At 51.1% G+C, this 18,971-nt stretch overlaps 1 protein-coding gene across 2 annotated transcripts in view; it reads left to right on the top strand.

The window, feature by feature from the left end:
• Positions 1-11,908, top strand: part of PRDM15 (PR/SET domain 15) — a 61,156-nt gene extending 49,248 nt beyond the window's left edge. Inside the window, exons 19-24 of one of the 2 annotated variants that reach the window (XM_040231473.1) lie at positions 159-290; positions 1,867-1,950; positions 2,292-2,467; positions 6,236-6,316; positions 7,555-7,764; positions 9,356-10,794. In XM_040231473.1, the coding sequence (XP_040087407.1) occupies positions 159-290; positions 1,867-1,950; positions 2,292-2,467; positions 6,236-6,316; positions 7,555-7,764; positions 9,356-9,832 (1,160 nt within the window). In that variant the 3' untranslated portion in view covers positions 9,833-10,794. Of the gene's footprint in view, positions 1-158; positions 291-1,866; positions 1,951-2,291; positions 2,468-6,235; positions 6,317-7,554; positions 7,765-9,355 lie in introns of both variants that reach the window. The other variant, XM_040231482.1, reaches the window with a different exon arrangement.
• Positions 11,909-18,971: the final 7,063 nt, after the last annotated feature.

Raw genomic sequence — 18,971 nt, forward strand, 5'->3', positions numbered from 1 at the left:
GGACATGGGGATGGGGTGAGGCATGGACCCTTGGGGCAGGACATGGGCATTGAGGGCACTGGGTGGGGGGGTCGACAGGTACGGGCACTGGGGGCAAGGTGTGGGGTGTGGGCATGGGCGGCTCCCGAGGGGGGGCGCCAACCCGCCCTGTCCTGCAGGCATGAAGACCAAGCATGCACTGCGCCACCACATGAAGCTGCACAAGGGCATCAAGGAGTACGAGTGCAGGGAGTGCCACCGCAAGTTTGCGCAGAAGGTCAACATGCTCAAGCACTACAAGAGGCACACCGGTGAGTCCCCGCTGCTCTCCTGGAGAGACCAGCCTGCTGGCGAGAAGCAGCTCGAGCGGAGCCGCCGCTGCTCCACAGGGTCTTTAGCTCCCAGCAGGCCCCAGGCTTTCTGGTCGAGCTTTGCTGCTGCTGCTGCTAAGTCACTTCAGTTGTGTCCGACTCTGTGGGACCCCATACACTGTAGCCCACTAGGCTTCCCCGTCCCTGGGATTCTCTAGGCAAGAACACTGGAGTGGGTTGCCATTTCCTTCTCCAATGCCTGAAAGCGAAACTGAAGTAGCTCAGTCGTGTCCAACTCTTAGCGACCCCATGGACTGCAGCCTAGGCTCCTCCATCCATGCAATTTTCCAGGCAAGAGTACTGGAGTGGGGTGCCATTGCCTTCTTTGCTGGTCAAGCTTTAGGAAGCTGGATAAGTAGCCGATTTCCCAGAAGCTCCCCTATCCCGGCAACAAGCCCCCTGCGTCCCCCAAAACGCACAGGTCCTGGTTGCCACCTTCAATGCCCTTCCCTCCCACTCAGCCAGGAGAAACCATCAGACAAGGACCTGACGTGTGTGTGTGCATGGTCGTCGTCGTCTGGACAGGAAACTGGACCACCTTAAGTGTCTATCAGCAGGGCAGAGGCTGAATTGTGGTGTGTCCACCTTAAAGGACAGTGCATCCTTCAAATGATGAGATATGCATGTTAACTTTCATCAACGTTTGCGAGCTCGTTTCTTATAAACAGTTGTCTATCGGTAAACGTGTTTAAGACAGAATCAGATCGACAGCAGAATGAGAGACGGTCCTCCCTGGGTGGTGGAGCTGTGCGTGAAGTTTCTAGTAGGAGCATCTGGTTGGTTCATATCTTCTCTAAAATGGACTTGAGTCTTGCACTGCCTGGCCCAGCTATGTGCCCACCTCTCACTGCCCCCAGGGCCGGCCAGGCCACCACACAGGTCTGCTTTGGGTCCCCCTGGAATGCCAGCCCCCAGGGCGCTGGGCTTTCACAAAAGCATGCCGCTCTCCTTTTCCTGGGAAAGTCCATCCGTTTCTTGCTTCCCCTTTTCTGGGAAGCACTCGCCTCCTGGGACTGGGTCCTGCACCTCCCTGGGGGTCTCACAACTCTCCACCCACTGGGGTATAGTGGCCTTTGTCCCTCTTGCCTCCAGGAGCCACGTGAACATGGGGTCCCGAGTACCAGGGGCCCAGCAGGACCGAGATAAGCTTGAAAGTCACTTGCCTTGCTTTACATTTAGGGCAGATGTTTATTTAAGAGGCAGAGGGCCCACCGTTTTTGTCATCTTGGGGAGTGCAAACAGTCTGACAGCTCGACGCTTCCGGGTTGCAGGCAGGCAGGGTGACCACCCCAGACCAAGTCACTGGTCTGAACACTCAGACACCTGCAGTAGGATGGTTTATCAAGCCACAGTTTGCCGGTTGAGTGGGGGAATGAAGGCTTACTGTCTGTCATCTCCGGGTAACTTACAGCCCCCACAGTCTTTACAAATACAGAAACATGTCATAGACAAGACCGATGCTGTATACAGTTAAAACACTTGTGAAACGTGAAGTTAAACATGACTTTTCCTGCAGGGATTAAAGATTTCATGTGCGAACTGTGCGGAAAAACATTCAGTGAGAGAAACACGATGGAGACGCACAAGCTCATCCACACGGGTAAACGGGGGCGCCTGGGGACCGGCTGGCTGGCCGCTGTGGTCTCTGCTGGGGCCGTCTGGGTGTGCGGGGTGTGGAGAGCTTGGCTATGAGGCTCTATATGGACTTTTTCAGAATATCTGGCACTATCGTGCCTTAATGCTGGCCCCTTGCCCCCTAAAATTCAGCTACAAAACTTCAAAATATTCATACTCACCTTGTCAGACGTTGATTGAAGCATTCCTGGGTGGGAGGAGGGTCTTTCCAAGGCCTGACCTCGGGGTGGGTGACCCAGTCCTCGACCTAGAGGCTGACCCCCTCACCACCCACACTCGTCTCTCCCTCCCCGTGTGTGTGGGCAGTGGGCAAGCAGTGGACGTGCTCCGTGTGCGACAAGAAGTACGTCACCGAGTACATGCTGCAGAAGCACGTGCAGCTCACCCACGACAAGGTGGAGGCGCAGAGCTGCCAGCTGTGTGGGACCAAGGTGTCCACCAGGGCCTCCATGAGCAGACACATGCGGCGCAAGCACCCTGAGGTGAGCAGGCACCGGGCGGGGCTGCCCTCTCCCGCGGCCCCTCTCCCGTGTGGGCCTGGTGCCTCTGTCCTCGGCCCGCTGGCTTCCCCCGCTCCGAGGCCCCACCACGCAGGGTCACCACCCCTGGGATTCCTGGAGGCAGGGCCGGGGTCCGATGCTCCCCTCTGCCTGCGGGTAGGAGGCACTGAATGGATGGGTGAATAGAAGACCCTAAATGGGTTTTCGCTGAAGTAATCAATTACCCCCTCCCTGGAATTATAACAGGACAGGGGTGCTACCCTCCCACTCCCCCATTCTCTCTTTAGAGTAGCTACAAAATGTGTAGAACCAGGGGCTCCGCATGGTGTTGGGGGCTGCTTAGAAAGTGGCCCTGAGGACTGAGACGGAGAAAGTGTATCCAGGAAGGTAGGTGGACCCTGACACCCCGGTGTTAAAGGCAGGTCCAGGGCACTGAGTAAGGCATTATGTTTGAAAAAGCAGTAAACTGAAAACAAAACTAGAGGCTTTATAAGCGCAAAAGCAGTGAAAATTTTGAACAAACGGTTTGACTCAGTAAGCAACCTAACATTTAGAGTCTCTAGGGGTCAAGAGAACACGCAAAGGGAAAACTGAAAAATGGGTCAGTATCGTTAAGATACTGGCTGTTAATAGTAAAGATAGCACGCTTTCCACAAGAATAACAGAGAACCCCCTGTGTCTGGGGAGAGGAGATTCACAAAAGGAAGTACCTGTGGTTGAGACATGAGAGAAGTCCTTTAACAGTAGGAGGTGCCATCCTTTCTCCATTGAATTAGAAGAGGTTCTGGGATTCAGAATGACTGGAATTGCACCCAGTTCCAGGACTGGAAGCTCAGAGGTGAAAGCGTCTGCCTGCAATGCAAGAGACCAGGGTTCGATCCCTGGGTTGGGAAGATTCTCTGGAGAAGCAAAATCCCATGGACGGAGGAGCCTGGTAGGCTACAGACCATGGGGTTGCAAAGAGTCGGACACGACTGAGCAACTTCACTTTTTCACTTTTCCAGGACATGCACAATTGCATGTCCTCCTGAGGGTAGTGTGACCATCTCGTAGTGTTTTAATAAATGACTCTTTGGACCCCTGGGTGTCCAGCAAGAGGAACGCCACTACGTTAGTGGTAGTTCAGTGATGTGCGTGACTGTATGTGTTTGCAGAGTTCTGAGTAAGATTGTGAGTGCTCATTGTAAAAAGGCAGTATACACCTTGCACAGACTACAGGTGCACCCACAGCATGTCATTCACATCGTGTATTTGCAGGATGCTCGCCTGTGTAACATAGACAAGGAGGTAAAGCAGGAGAGGGAGAAAGCATTGCACTGTGGTCTTCTGGCACTGAAGTTTTGGTTCTTTCTTATCTTTATGTTTTTCTGTTTTAAACAGTTGCCTCTGATGAACATGGGTTACTTTTTGCAATTACAAAAGCACCTTCTGCTTCATTTGGGTGATAAGTTTGTCTTTTTCTCCCATCACCTCGCCATGTCCTCCACAGCCCTTGCAGGTCCCTGACTCGCAGACCCCCTGCTCTTTCCGCTTAGCACGAGGAACTGGGATTCCACCAGCTTTGCTCCCCTCACTCCAGCCTTTCCACCTAGTGGCCTGCTGGCGTCTCCGCCTAGAGAAACAAAGTCGGGAGCAGGAGCCTGACATGTCAGCATCTATCCGGCTGCCCTGTGTCAGTGGGGCCCCCTTTAGGTGTTGGGGCCCAGGGCAGGCGCTACAGGCTCCCCCGGGGGCTCGTGGTGGGTGGGACCGAGTGATTTCTCGGCACGTGGGTGTCTGTAGCTCCGTGCACTAACGGTGTACATGGCGGTTTTTGCCCATGGCATACGTGATGAGTGCTGCTGGCTATAGGGGCCTTGCGGACACGGAGCGGCTCGGCAGACGTTTTCCTCTGGTTAACGATCGCTTGCCTCATGTGTCTATCTGCACACCCACCTCTTGGCACCTCTTCCTCTCAAGCCCACCTCGCTGGGCTGCAGAGTGCTCTGGAGGAGCCCCCAGCAGGCTCGGGCTCCTCTGTCGGGGCTCTCAGTCCCTTCTGTCTCGGGCACTTTCAGCCTCTCTCCCCTGGGCTGCTTTTCCTTGGATCCTTTGATGTTTCTCTGTTGTTGCCTTCTGTGTGTTCAGACAAATAGTTGAGTGCCTGTGGGGATGAGCACTGGTGACCAGCTAGACGGGGGGCACCCTGTCCTCTTGGACCTGATGGTCTAGGGTGGTAGATGGAGAGGAAGGATGCAGACATGTCACACAGAGGAGAGCAGAGGGACCGGAGGAAACATCCCCAGACTGCGGGAGTGAGGCAGGGGAGGCTCTGCTGCGGTGAGGGCACCACCCGCGGCCAGGCTGTGCAGGTGTGCTGGGCACAGACTCGGGCGTGGGGGTCTGGTGAAGGCTGGCCAGCGTGTTAGGGTGTTAAGCATAAACTGCTTTCACATATTCAGGATCTTTCAGAATTGATGCTCTTTTGTGACTTCCACTTACGGTCTTTCCCTTTGAATGAATGTTACACTGATGAGGAAAATGCAAACAAAAAAGTGCTTTTCACGTGTGGTCTAATCTCCTAACGAGAATAAAGTCAACAAGTGCTGCTGTGGTTGTTCTCTGTGGCTTTCAGATGGTGTGACGAGGACACTGATGCCATTGGTGATGATGGAGATGGTGGTGGCAGTGACGGGGTGGTGATGGTGACTGACAGCCGTGGAGGTGGTGTGGTGGGAGAGAACAGTCAGTGGCCTCCATCTGCTCTGACTCAGCTTTGCAGCCTCAGTCACGCTTGGGTTCTCGCCACCCACGTCAGCATTTCTGTTGAAACATACATGACCGCCTCGCTGGCCATCCTCTCAGAGGGTGCCCTCTCCTGAATGGTCTTGGATCCTAAGCCCAGAAATACAATGGTCGGTCATCTTTCTTAAATAAGCCACACCCATGATATATAGCCTGTAGTTTTATTCTTAATTTATTTTGGAACAAAAATGGGAAGATGCTTGCAAAGCCTTTTGACTGCAGAGCCGCTTGGACAGACTGCCGTGCTCTCCCTGGTTGCGTTTAGTTTTCCCACAGCCACCTCTGTCCCTTAGCGGCTCCCTGTCACAGCCTCCCTCCCAGTTGTCCTACGTGCTCTCTGCACCACCTGTGACTTGTGCACGTAGGTGACCACAGTCACCTGTGTGGCCAGCGCCAGCGGGGTGTGGACCAGGTTCGGGGTGAGGGAGGAGCCGTGTAAACCTCGAGCGTGTGTCCCAGTGAGAGGGTCTGCCTCCTGTTGAGGGACAGGCCAGTGTGGCTCACGGGGGCTGCGGGTGGGGGCGGGCAGGTAGGAAAGTACGGTGTGTTACGTGCACACGTCTCTCTCTCGGTAGCTCATTGTAGGATGGGTTTGCTGTACCGTGGCTTATCCTGCTCTCCTCTTAGAGATACTGAGATTGAGTGAGGACGCACTTCCTGAAAGAGTGGACAGCGTGGACAGGAAGGGAAGCAGAGTCTCCACCTGGGGCAGTGGACAGTGCGATGACGCACAGACGGGCAAGGGGACACCGCCGTGTGTGGGAACGCAGCAGACACTTGGGGAGAGGGGACCTGGGAGAGCCGGGAAGGACTCTGGATCCCGGGCTTCTGAGTGCCGGGCAGGGCCGGTGGGCACGCTGGGGGCTGTGAGGGAGATGGCCCAGCAGCCGTAGGTCTGGCCCCACCCGCCCTGGGCTGGCCTGCAGGCACTGTGTCCTAGGCTCACGGCCCCGTGCCCCCTCCTAGGTCCTGGCCGTGAGGATTGACGACCTGGACCACCTCCCAGAGACCACCACCATCGACGCCTCCTCCATCGGTATCGTCCAGGTGAGCCCAGAGCACACGGGGCGGAGAGAGTTAGATTTATTTAAGGAGTTGGCTCACTCAGCTGTGGGTCTGGCAGGTCCAGAGTCTGCCGGGAGAGCTGGAGGCTGGACGCCTAGGAGGAGCTGATGCTGGAGGCAGAATTCCCTCCTCTTCTGGGAACTTTGTCGGCTCTCAAGGCCTTTATCTGATTGGTCCAGGCCCACCCACATTTCAGAAAGTGCTGTTTTATTCACCACCTACTGGCTTCAGTGTTAATAATATCTGGAAAACACCTTCAGGACAGCACCTGGACTGGTGTTTGACCACACGACTGGGTGCTCCAACCTAGCAAAGATGATGCTTTAGTTAACCATCACAAGTATCACCCAGAAGAGCTTAGTGTGATTAGACCATTATAAGCAAAATAACCTTAAACGTATTAGGTGAACTTTCAAAAGGAATTTGTAGTCAGTATCTCTACATAAAGGTTTTCTCTTATTTTGGAGGGAACATTTCATGCTCAGTTACTTTAAAATCTCATTTTCCCATCTCTGTTTTGCAGCAGAGCTTTGAACGCAGTGCCTAGTGGCTGGGTTGCGCTGAACAGCCAGGCCCGAGGCCCAGGACCACATCCACCCCTGACATGGGGAGTCCCTTGTGGCCATGGGGTTTGTCTGCCACTGGGTGGGACCACACCTCATGGGATGGCACTGAGGGCAGGACGGGTGGTGGGTGACCGGGGTGGAGAGCCCTTCGGGCCACCACTGCCCAGCAGCCTCTGTGATCCTGGGCTGGGCCAGCTGCCGGTCAGCAGGAGGGAGAGAAGTATGCCGGGCACCCATCTGCAGTCACCGTTACCTCTGGGCCCTTATTTGCTGTCCCTAAAAACCACGACCACACGGTTCTTGCAGTCAGACTCATCCTTGATCCAAGATTATGTCCACAGTGAACCTATGTCAGCCTGGGGCAGAGAGCCCAATGTGAAAGCCTTTGCAGCCTCAGGCAGAGCTCAACAGGGCTGAAACAGAGGCTCAAAACCTCTGTTTTCAGAGATATTTCTATTTCAGCACAAAGTATGATTTGTACCCAACTTCCCTCACTTTAAAGAAAAGCAGCGGAAACCGGCAGGAACTTGTTCCCCATCCCTAGACATGCACATTAGGAGATGGGCCTGGTCACCTGGTGTCTGGAGATGGTGCCAGGCCACCTCGGGGGCACAACGCGCTGACCTGTCATTGTCTCACCTTCTGCTCGTGCAGCCTGAGCTGAGTCTGGAGCAGGAGGAGCTGGCCGAAGGGAAGCATGTGAAAGCCACCAGGAGAGCTCCCAAGAGGAAGCAGAAGCCAGAGGAGGAGGCTGGGGCCCCGGGGCCTGAGGATGCCGCCTTCAGCGAGTTCTCAGAGAAGGAGGGCACATTCTCAGGCGCTGTTGGGGATGAGACGGACTCGGCTGTGCAGAGCATCCAGCAGGTGACGCTTGTGTGGAGTCCGGCCTGGATGCGGGGGGCCGGCCTGTTGCCCTTCTCCCCGTGGGGGCTTGGACCCTGACTGCCGTCAGCCTGTGCCCTGTTTCCCCGTGACCGTTTCCCAGTGCAGACCCAGAGGTCACCGCCATCATGGTGAAAAGCAGCTGAACCCACGGTTGGGGACTGGCTGGGACCAGTTTGGGAGGTTCTCAGGGGCCTGAGTGTGCTGGTCAGGCGGGGGGACCCGACCCTGCAGAGCAAGGGGTGTGTCCAGCCGCTGCTCTTAGCCAGAACTTCCCCTTTGCCGACCCTTCCCTGCCTGGGTTTTGAGGCCCCCAGCTCTCTGTCTGCGTCTGTTGGATGCTGTACCTCTCTTGAGTGGCCCTGGTCATCCTGGTTGCAAGGGTTCGTGTTTCTCTGGCCTTTTGTCCCTCTTTGTGGGGAGAGCGCTGCTGTCTTTTTTGTTTATTAGCTCTTGGCACCGCACTTGGGTTTGTTGTCCTTCTGAGCTTTGCAGTGTGTTAAGAGACAATGAAGAATGTTCTCGTGATTGTTGTTGGTCAGTTGCTGAGTCATATCTGATTCATTGTGACTTCATGGATGGCAGCACAACAGGCTTCCCTGTTCTTCACTGTCTCCCAGAGTTTGCTCAAACTCATGTTCCTTGAATCGGTGATACCATATTCTCATTGTCGTCCCGTTCTCCTCCTGTCCTCAATCTTTCCCAGCATCAGGGTCTTTTCCAATGAGTCAGCTCTTCACATCAGACGGCCAAAATATTGAAGCTTCCGTTTTAGCCTCAGTCCTTCCAGTGACTAGTCAGGGTTGATTTCCTTTAGGATTGACTGGTTTGCTCTTGCAGTCCAAGGGACTCTCAAGAGTCTTATCCAACACCACAATTCAAAAGCATCAATTCTTTAGTGCTCAGCCTTCTTTATGATCCAACTCTCACATCCATACTACCGGAAACACCATAGCTTTGACTAGATGGATCTTTGTTGGCAAAGTAATGTCTCTGCTTTTTAACACACTGTCTAGGTTTGTCACGGCTTTTCTTCCAAGGAGCAAGCATCTTTTAGTTTCACCTTCTGCAGTCACCATCCACAGTGATTTTGGAGCCCAAGAAAATAAAATCTGTCACTGCTTCCACTTTTTCCCCATCTATTTGCCATGAAGTGGTGGGACCAGATTCCATGATCTTAGTATTGAATGGCTGAGTTTTAAGCCAGCTTTTTCACTCTCCTCTTTCACCCTCATCAAGAGGCTCTTGAGTTCCTCTTCACTTCAGCTTCTCTCATGATTACTATTCTGTTGTTTTTTTTTTCTCGACACCAAAATCATTTATTGCTCAGTTCCAACTGATGGTCTCAATGATCACATCTGTATCTCGTTTCTCTTTTTCCCTGGAATTCTTTTTCCAGGAAACACTAGTGTGGTTTAGTCTTTTACCAGCACGTTTCACCTCCTTCCTTTGGGCCGAGTGTGAGATGATCCCCGCATCACGGGAGATCCTCCACAAAGCACAGCACAGGAAGCTGCTCTTGTTCTCAGTTCTTGAGAAACTAAAGGACTCGTGTCGTGCGTGACTCTTCCAGGTGGTGGTGACTCTGGGCGACCCCAACGTAACCACCCCGTCCAGCTCCGTCGGCCTGACCAACATCACTGTGACCCCCATCACCACCACGGCCGGGACCCAGTTTACCAACCTCCAGCCGGTGGCTGTCGGGCACCTTACCACTCCGGAACGCCAGCTCCAGCTGGACAACTCCATCCTGACCGTGACCTTTGACACCGTCAGCGGCTCTGCCATGCTGCACAACCGCCAGAACGACCTCCAGATCCACCCGCAGCCGGAAGCCTCGAACCCTCAATCTGTGGCCCACTTCATCAACCTGACCACCCTGGTCAACTCCATCACGCCTCTGGGGAGCCAGCTGGGTGAGCAGCACCCACTCACGTGGCGGGCGGTGCCCCAGACGGATGGGCCGCCCCCACCGCCGCCGGCCCCTGCCCCGCAGGCCACCCAGCCCTCAGTGCCGGCCGAGCAGCAGCCGCAGATGTACAGCTACTGAGGCGGCTTGCAGAGACCAGGGAGAGAACCACAGATGGGGGTTTGTTTTCACTTGAGATTTGTTGGCTGGATACCAAACAGAGAAAAGCAAGCACATTATTGCAGTGTAAGTGAGGTTGACTTAGCTTTTGCAGAATTCTCTCCAGATACCCACAGAACCCTGGCAGTATGGCAGCTGAACTCAGAAGTGAGCCTGGGCAGGCCAGTTGTCCGCGGGAGCAGCCCGCTGCGTTCAGCCGGATAAGGCAGGCCCCCAGGCTTCCCTCCCAGAGCTGGAGGGACTGGAGGTTTGGAAAAGGGAAGTGGTTTGTTTGCTTGCTTGTTCCCTTTAGGGCTCAGCTGCTGTGTTAAAATGTAGCAACGTGCTGGGCAGGAACAGAGTTTTCTCCTGGCTCCCGGACTTTGAACAGATAGAAGTTCAAGTCACATTTACCTTCTTTGAAATGCCAGTTGAGTTGTCGTTGGCTGAAACCACGTGGGAAGCTGCCCTGTGGGGTGACGCCCCTCCTCTTGCCTTCTGTTGGTCACAGGCAAGCGGTCACATGAGGTCGCTCAGCAAGGCGTCTTAGTAATAGGGTTCCTGAATGGATTTTCAGTATGGTTCTTTTTTTAAACTTTATCTCGAGCATATCTCGCGTGTTCGAAACTGCAGAGACCACGTTCTTCTCTGTCTTCCTTTGACGCGTGATGTCATTTGCACTGTAGGCCTATGTCCAGCTTACATAGCTGCCCCAGCGCTGGAGCCGCTGTTAACGTGCATCAAGAGGGCCTCCTGATGGCCCTTCTGGAGGCTCCCTGGAGCCGTCTCAGGACTCTGCCATCCAAATGTATTTATTGTGGCTGAAACTCGGCTAGAGTCCCCTGAACTGGAGAACAGGGAAGAAATTCATGTCTTTTTTCTGTTTAAACTCTAATTCCAAAGGTTGATGTGTTTCAAGACCAGTTTTCTATAAAAATGGTGAATGAACTTTGCTCCTTACGGGGAAAAGGGGTAGGTTTTTTCTGAAATACAGAGGTAGTGCTGTCCTGCCAAGTAGTATGAAAGCAGAAAAGGTCATTAGCTGAGCAGTAGAAGCATCAGCGCCCCGAATGAATGAACGTGCTGAGTGACAGCTCACACGTGTGTGCCCGTTTCAGGGGTGGTGGGTGAGGCTCAGGGCCACCGAGGTGGTGGCCAGCAGCCAGTCCTCTGGCTGCCCTGTCCAGAAGGAAAAGATAACAGTTGCTTTGCTTTGTCTCGATCGCTCTTTGTGCTCCTGTGTTAGTTGGGAGACCTTCAGTAAAGAGGGAGTAAATGAGACAGACTCACCTGATGGCTGCCAGTGAGGCTGCGGGTGATCAGTCACGCCAAAGGCAGCGTTCTCAGCACTTCACGTAGTTCTAAGTCACAGGATGTTGAGGAGAGGGCTAGGTTTTGATGTGTGCAATACAGGCCTTCGTGAACCAAGCTCATCACCCATGCAACATGTGAAAGGGGGCTGCAGAATTCACCCTCCACACCCAGCTCGTCCCTAACTCCCAGCTTGCACCTCTCCGTTGAATTTGTCGTGGGCGATTATTTTACTTTTAATTTATGATAATTATTTTTATGTTATTTATGTATATAATTAACTGCTTTATACGTAATAGTTTCATCAAATGAACTTGGGCTAGGGGTGATATATTTTCTAAGCATTCTCTCTGTTCTCCAAATGTAAGTGGTCCAGGTGTCTGGAGTCATCAAGCGCGGCAAGGTCCCTAAGTTATTTTTTTAAACATCACTGACCATTTCCTTTTGTACTTGCAGAAGATAAAGGACAAATGACCAAGGAAAAAAAACCAGATGTGATTGAACACCCGCTATCATTTATCTTTTATTCCTCTTCCCTATGAAATAAAGGCCTTTTAAATCACAATTTTATTTTTTTAAGAAAAGTTGTTTGTGACTAGGATAAGAATGCATCGTATGTTTTTAAAGAACCTAATTTAGGTTGTGTGGCCCCAGTGTACTTACCATTGTTCATTTAAATACACAGATGTGTAATAATACTTGTTATAATAAGTGAAAACTCGAAATAAAAATCAGATTTACTCCTGAGTTTTCTGTAGAAATATTTGTTCTAATAGGATCACTGTCTCAGGCAAAATAGATTTGTGCTGTTGTAAAACAGTTGCTATGAGTTTCTATATAAAAAACTGGGGAACAAAAAACCTACTCAGCCCAAAGAGTCATCAGCTCTAGACTGTTGTGCACAAACGGAGAAGGCGATGGCACCCCACTCCAGTACTCCTGCCTGGAAAATCCCATGGACGGAGGAGCCTGATAGGCTGCAGTCCATGGGGTGACTAAGAGTCGGACACGACTAAGCGACTTCACTTTCACTTTTCACTTTCATGCACTGGAGAAGGAAATGGCAACCCACTCCAGTCTTCTTGCCTGGAGAATCCCAGGGACGGCAGAGGCTGGTGGGCTGCCGTCTATGGGGTCGCACAGAGTTGGACACGACTGAAGCGACGCAGCAGCAGAGGGGTTCAGAGTGGGCCACAGTGATTTCATCCCATTTCCTCCTAGTTGTGCGCCTGGGATCTATTAAAACACTAAATCCTTTCAACCAGGAAACGGGGATGCTGCTGCTGCCGCCAAGTCGCTCCAGTCGTGTCCGACTCTGTGCGACCCCATAGACGGCAGCCCACCAGGCTCCACTGTCCCTGGGATTCTCCAGGCCAGAGTACTGGAGTGGGGTGCCATTGCCTTCTCCGGAATCCCTCTGAGTTACGCTAAATCAGTAAACAGAAAACGCTTGATCTAGGCCCGTAAACTTGTGAAGTTGTGTCGTTCCGAGCCACCCAACACTGTGAGCCTCGCAGAGCTGGCCCCCAGGGTACGCTGCCTGACGTGGACTGTGAGGCAAGGATGGGAGTGGGCCCACAGGGGGCTGTGTTCCCATGCTGGGTGCTGCTCCACTGTGACCATGTGACCAAGGGTGACTGCCTTGGAGGATTCCAGGCTCTGGAGGCAGATGGGTGGGCCTGACTGCCATGGCACCCAGAACTCATGGCTCCCAACTCAGGGCCGTGTGAGTCACTTTCCTATTGGGTTTTGAAAGGTGTCAAGGCTGAGAAGTCACATGTCCTTCAAATCCCATCAGTTTGTTCAAAGACAAGATTTGCCAGGAGCTGTGCTTTTCCATGGCTCACGGTCTGCTCAGATCACTTATCCCGAGTGGGGGACACACTTGGTGTATTTTGAGAATGATGGTAATTCCTGTGTGGTTCAGACCCTGTGAAATGTTTGGATTATTTTAAATGACCCAAACGTTGAAAATAAGATATTAAAATATCAGAAGCTTTCACAGGTTTGGTTTGGTTTTGCTTTTTAAGGAACAGAGCCAGTCCCTGGTCAGAGAACTAACACCCTGCATGTCCCACAGTGCAGCCATCAATTTTTTGACAAAGCAGGTGGTAGTAGCAATTTTTGTAAAGCTTAAGTGCAGACACGTGTGTTACTTAGTCATGTCCGACTCTTTGTGACCCCATGGACTGCCTGCCAGGCTCCTCTGTCCATGGAGTTCTCAAGGCATGAATACTGGAGTGGGTTGCCATTCTCTTCTCCAGGGGATCTTCCCCACCCAGGGATCAAAGCTGGGTCTCCTGCATTGCAGGCAGATTCTTTACGGTCTGAGCCGCCAGGATAAGCCCTTAAATGGAGAGAATCAGTCCAGTTCCTTTGCTCAGTTGTGTCTGACTCTGCGACCCCATGGACTGTAGCATACTAGGCTTCCTGTCCATCACCAACTCCCAGAGCTTGCTCAAACCCATACCCATTGAGTTGGTGATACCACCCAACCATCTCATCCTCTGTCACCCCCTTCTCCTCCTGCCTTCAACCTTTCCCAGCATCAGGGTCTATTCCAGTGAGTCGGCTCTTCACATCAGGTGGCCAAAGTATTAGAGTTTCAGCATCAGTCCTTCCAGTGAATATTCAGGGTTGATGTCCTTTAGGATTGACTGGTTTTATCTCCTTGCCATTCAAGGGACTCTCAAGAGTCTTCTTCGGCACCACAGTTCAAACGGAGAGAATAGGTCCAAAAAAGATGAGTAGCCAGAGAACAGAGAACTTAACGAGCAAGGTGTTTCTTTGGGCAGGTGCTCTGGAACAATCCCTTAAATTGTATTGATCAAATTGTCCTGATTTGTTAGGAGTGGTCATTTTAAACTTACAAAACACCTGGTGTGCCATCAGACCTTCTAAGGATTTGAATTAGGAGAACCTTGTTTTGGATGCTTCAGTTCTGTCTTAGAGGACAGCTGATAGCAGCTAACCCTCCTGCCAGTGAGTGGGATTCACCTGCTCAGCCTGCAGCAGGCTGTCAGCACATTCTTGTATTTCCAACAAATTCCAGTAGAAAGAGGGAGACAGTTGGGCTTCTGGCTGCTTTTCTTGTCACTCTTTTCATCCGGCTTGAGTGCCTCTGCATCAGAAGTGCCCTGGTTCTGGAATGACAGCAAATGATCTGACTTGCATGATGGTGGAGGCAACAGAATTGTCTGGAAGCCGCTCTGGGTTACCCACACAACCAGCTGACTGGGATCACCCCACCTGCCTAGCTCCAGCGCCCCAGGATCGGAGGCTTTCCTCCCTCCCCGCGGTCCCAGGTGCAGGCAGCTGGCATCCAGACAACACCTGAGGGTTGGCACCTGCCTGCAGACTGCCTTGGATCCAAGCTGTCTGCTCTTCCCCGTTGACAGGTATGTCTGCCCACATTTGCTCCAGAAGGAGGGAGATGGACCGTCTCTGTGGGAAAATGGCCCATCGATGGGACACAGACCTACCTGAGTCTTTGCAGGGAGCCTGGCCTAGCACACCTCCCTGGAAGAGCAAGGATGCAGGACCCGGGACTCAGTACCCAGTGATCCCTGTCTGTTCCACTTGGGACTTTCAACTCCTTCTGGGCACTAGTGTGTCATGCCCTTGCACGACCATCTGGAGCTTGCCTCCTACCCTAGAAATTCTCTCTTCCAAGTTTTAGCCACGAATCAGGGAAGCAAGAATCATCAAGGAAAGAGAGAGAGTTGGCGCTGCGTTGCAGGAGCTGTTTTAGAAGTCCTCAGGCGTCGCCGTCTCCTTTTCCTAGACGATCTAGGGTGGGGGCAGAGGGCTGGCTGCAGTTGGGGAAACGGCGCTGTGTGGCTCCTGCATCGCCATCCTTTGTTCCCGGGAAGTCCACCGACTCATCTCCACCTGGATGTCCCCGAGGTTGTCAGGCTTGCACGTCTGACCCTGGAATCCATGATCTCCGACCCCAAACCTGACACCTCCCCTCCGCTGTCACCTCTCACAGCCGATAGCCTGGCCCGCCACCTACTCACACACGCAAGAACCCAGAGCCGCATTTAGACCCCCAACGCCTTTGGATCTGTCTTTGTCACCATCTCCGTAACTGTCCCCCCAGGTTTCCAGTGGACAACCCCATGGGGCCGGTCAGCCCCCCTCGTTCCCCTGTTCCACACAGCAGCTTCAGTGGCCCTTGTGGAGGTGTTGCACTGTGATCACCCATGCATCGATGCTCGTGTCCTCCAACAGACTCTGTTTCTGGACACACCCGGATCATTTCTGCAGCCTCGAGCCTGCAGCGGCTGTCCTGCCTCCCTCCTCTACCCCCTCCCAAGGAAGGTCTCCACCCACCTAGCACCCAACCCTCACTTGGTTAAATCTGCGTGTCCTTCAGATCTCGCCTCAAACTCCACCTCCTCAGAAACGCCTCTTGGAGTCACCCTCATATCACATCTGAAAGCAAGAACAGCACTGATCAGTTGGCAATTACACTATCTACTCATTATATGACTTTGTTCATACTTGAGCCTCCCTGCCATTCAGTAAGCTCCAAAAGGCTGTGTGTGCTTAGTTGCTCAGTTGAGACTGCTTTTTCTCATCATTTCATCATTTTCCTCTGAGCCACCCCCAGCCCCATGCAGTAAGCCTGACCCACAGTAGAGATTAATAGGCAAGTGTTTTTCCTAAGCATCGAGGGAGACAACATACTTCCTTGAGCACCAAAGCTTTGAAGCACTAACCCCCCAAAATAGAAATTTATTATATCTAGTTGGAATTATCACTTGAAACTTCTGAGTCTTTGAGGGACTTGGAAATCCTAGTCTCCAATGACTCAGTCTTACTGATGAGATGACTAATTAGTTCTTCAACTTTGTTTTATTAAGATAGTCTATCTCTGTGTCATAGATAGGTTTATTTGTGTTATTTCTTAGATTCCACATACAAGCAATACCATATGATACTTGTCTTTCTTCTTCTGACTTACTTTGTTTAGTATGATAATCTCCAGGTCCACCCACATTTCTGCAAATGGCATTATTTCATTTTTCTAAGGCTGATATCTCTCTGTATAAGTACCACATCTTCTTAATCCATTCATCAGTCAATGGTTCCATGCTTGCTTTCGTGTCTTGGCTATTGTGAATAGTGCTGCTATGAAGCCTGGTGGGCTGCCGTCTATGGGGTCGCACAGAGTCGGACATGACTGAAGCAACTTAACAGCAGCAGCAGCAGCAGCTATGACTGTTGGGGTGATGTATCTTTTCAAATTCTAGTTTTGTCTGGATAAATGCCCAAGAATGGGATTGCCGGATCATATGGAAACTTCATTTTTAGTTTTTTGAGGAACATCCATACTATGTTTTTCCCTTTTTAACTGCAAAGGCAACAATAAAAAAAAAGTTAAATGACTTTACTGGCTCCCTTCCAACAGTTTGTCAGACAGGGCTCAGCTTTCCCACTCAGGCTGTAATTACCCCCCACCCCTACCCCACACCTGCCTTCAAGTGGAGTCACAGCCTAAATGTTTTAACTGCTTAGTCACCAGCCACAGTCAGACTTGTGACACTCCAGAGCTTACCGTCACCTCTGGCTTGCCGTGTGAATCGCTGTGAGAACTTCCCTGGCTCTGGTGACTCACACCCAGCGGAGCGGCTTTTCCACAGCTTGCTACAAGTCAGATTTTAATAGCCCTGAGCTGCTGCTCGGCACCAGTATTTCAAACCAAGAATAGAAACACAACTAAACTCCCCCAGACGTGATTTATTTTACTGCTAATGAGGCAAGTGGAAGAGATTTCATAACACAGTTGTTTCTGTGCAAAAAACATCCCTGTGTCAGATAATTGAGGGTATGCCTCCTTGTTCTGTTCGTGGTAAAGATCAAGAAGAGCCAATCACAGGATTTTGTCCAATAAACCCACAAACTAACTCCATAACCTGCCCTAGCTCTTCAGACTTTTGTTCTTGATGTTTTCTCCTCTTGAACCTTGAAGGGTTCCAATTTTTTTTTTAATTAAAGTATAGTTGATTTACAATATGTTAATTACTGCCATATAGAAAGTGATTCAGTTATAAAAATATATACACACATTCTTTTTTAATAGCTATTCTTTTGTGTTATGATACATCACAGGATGCTGAGTATGGTTCTCTGTGCTGTACAGTAGGATCTTGTTGTTGCCCCTTGTGTTTATAAAGCCTGCATCTGCTAACCTCAACCTCCCCCTCCAACCTTTGCCCAACCTCCTGCCCCTTGGCCACCACCAGTCTGTTCCCCATGATTCTGTCTCATAGATAGGTTTATTTGTGCCATAGTTTAGGTTCCACATATGAATGATACGATCTGATATTTGTATTTCTCTTTCTGACTTAACTTCACTTAGCATGGATAATCTCGAGGCCCATCCATGTTGCTACAAATGGCCTTATTTGGTTCTTTTTTATGACTGAGTAATGCTTCATGGGCTTCCCTGGTGGCTCAGAGGTTAAAGCGTCTGCCTGGAATGCATTAGACCCGGGTTCAATCCCTGAGTCAGGAAGATCCCCTGGAGAAGGAAATGGCAACCCACTCTAGTACGCTTGCTTGGAGAATCCCATGGGGAGGAGCCTGGTGGGCTACAGTCCATGGGGTCGCAAAGATTCAGACAAGACTGAGCGACCTCACTCACTTCACTAATGCTTCATGGTATATATTCCATATATACCACATCTCCTTTATCCATTCATCTGTCGATAGACATTTAGGTTGCTTCCATGTCTGGGCTATTGTGAATAGTATTGCTGTGAAAATAGAGAAGTATGTATCTTTTTGGATCAGAGTTTCATCTGGATATGACCAGGAGTGGAAATGCAGGATCTAAGGCATCTGCCCACAGCGCGGGAGACCTGGGTTCGATCCCTGGGTTGGGAAGATCCCCTGGAGAAGGCAGTGGTAACCCACTCCAGTACTCTTGCCTGGAGAATCCCATGGACGGAGGAGCCTGGTGGGCTACAGATCATGGGGTCGCAAAGAGTCCGACACGACTGAGTGACTTCACTTTCACTTTCACTTTCTATGGTAACTCTATTTCTAGTTTTTTAACTACTGCACAATTGCACTCATCTCACATGCTAGTAAAGTAATGCTCAAAATTCTCCAAGCCAGGCTTCAGCAATACATGAACCATGAACTCCCTGATGTTCAAGCTGGTTTTAGAAAAGGCAGAGGAACCAGAAATCAAATTGCCAACATCTGCTGGATCATGGAAAAAGCAAGAGAGTTCCAAAAAAACATCTATTTCTGCTTTATTGACTATGCCAACGCCTTTGACTGTGTGGATCACAATAAACTGTGGAAAATTCTGAAAGAGATGGGAATACCAGACCACCTAACCTGCCTCTTGAGAAATCTGTATGCAGGTCAGGAAGCAACAGTTAGAACTGGACATGGAACAACAGACTGGTTCCAAATAGGAAAAGGAGTATGTCAAGGCTATATATTGTCACCCTGCTTATTGAACTTATATGCAGAGTACATCATGAGAAACGCTGGACTGGAAGAAACACAAGCTGGAATCAAGATTGCCGGGAGAAATATCAATAACCTCAGAAATGCAGATGACACCACCCTTATGGCACAAAGTGAAGAGGAACTAAAAAGCCTCTTGATGAAAGTGAAAGAGGAGAGCGAAAAAGTTGGCTTAAAGCTCAACATTCAGAAAACGAAGATCATGGCATCTGGTCCCATCATTTCATGGGAAATGGATGGGGAAACAGTGGAAACAGTGTCAGACTTTATTTTGGGGGGCTCCAAAATCACTGCAGATGGTGACTGCAGCCATGAAATT

This window comes from Oryx dammah, unplaced genomic scaffold (genome assembly GCF_014754425.2).
Source record: "Oryx dammah isolate SB20612 unplaced genomic scaffold, SCBI_Odam_1.1 HiC_scaffold_2, whole genome shotgun sequence".
Classification (NCBI taxonomy): Eukaryota; Metazoa; Chordata; class Mammalia; order Artiodactyla; family Bovidae; genus Oryx; species Oryx dammah.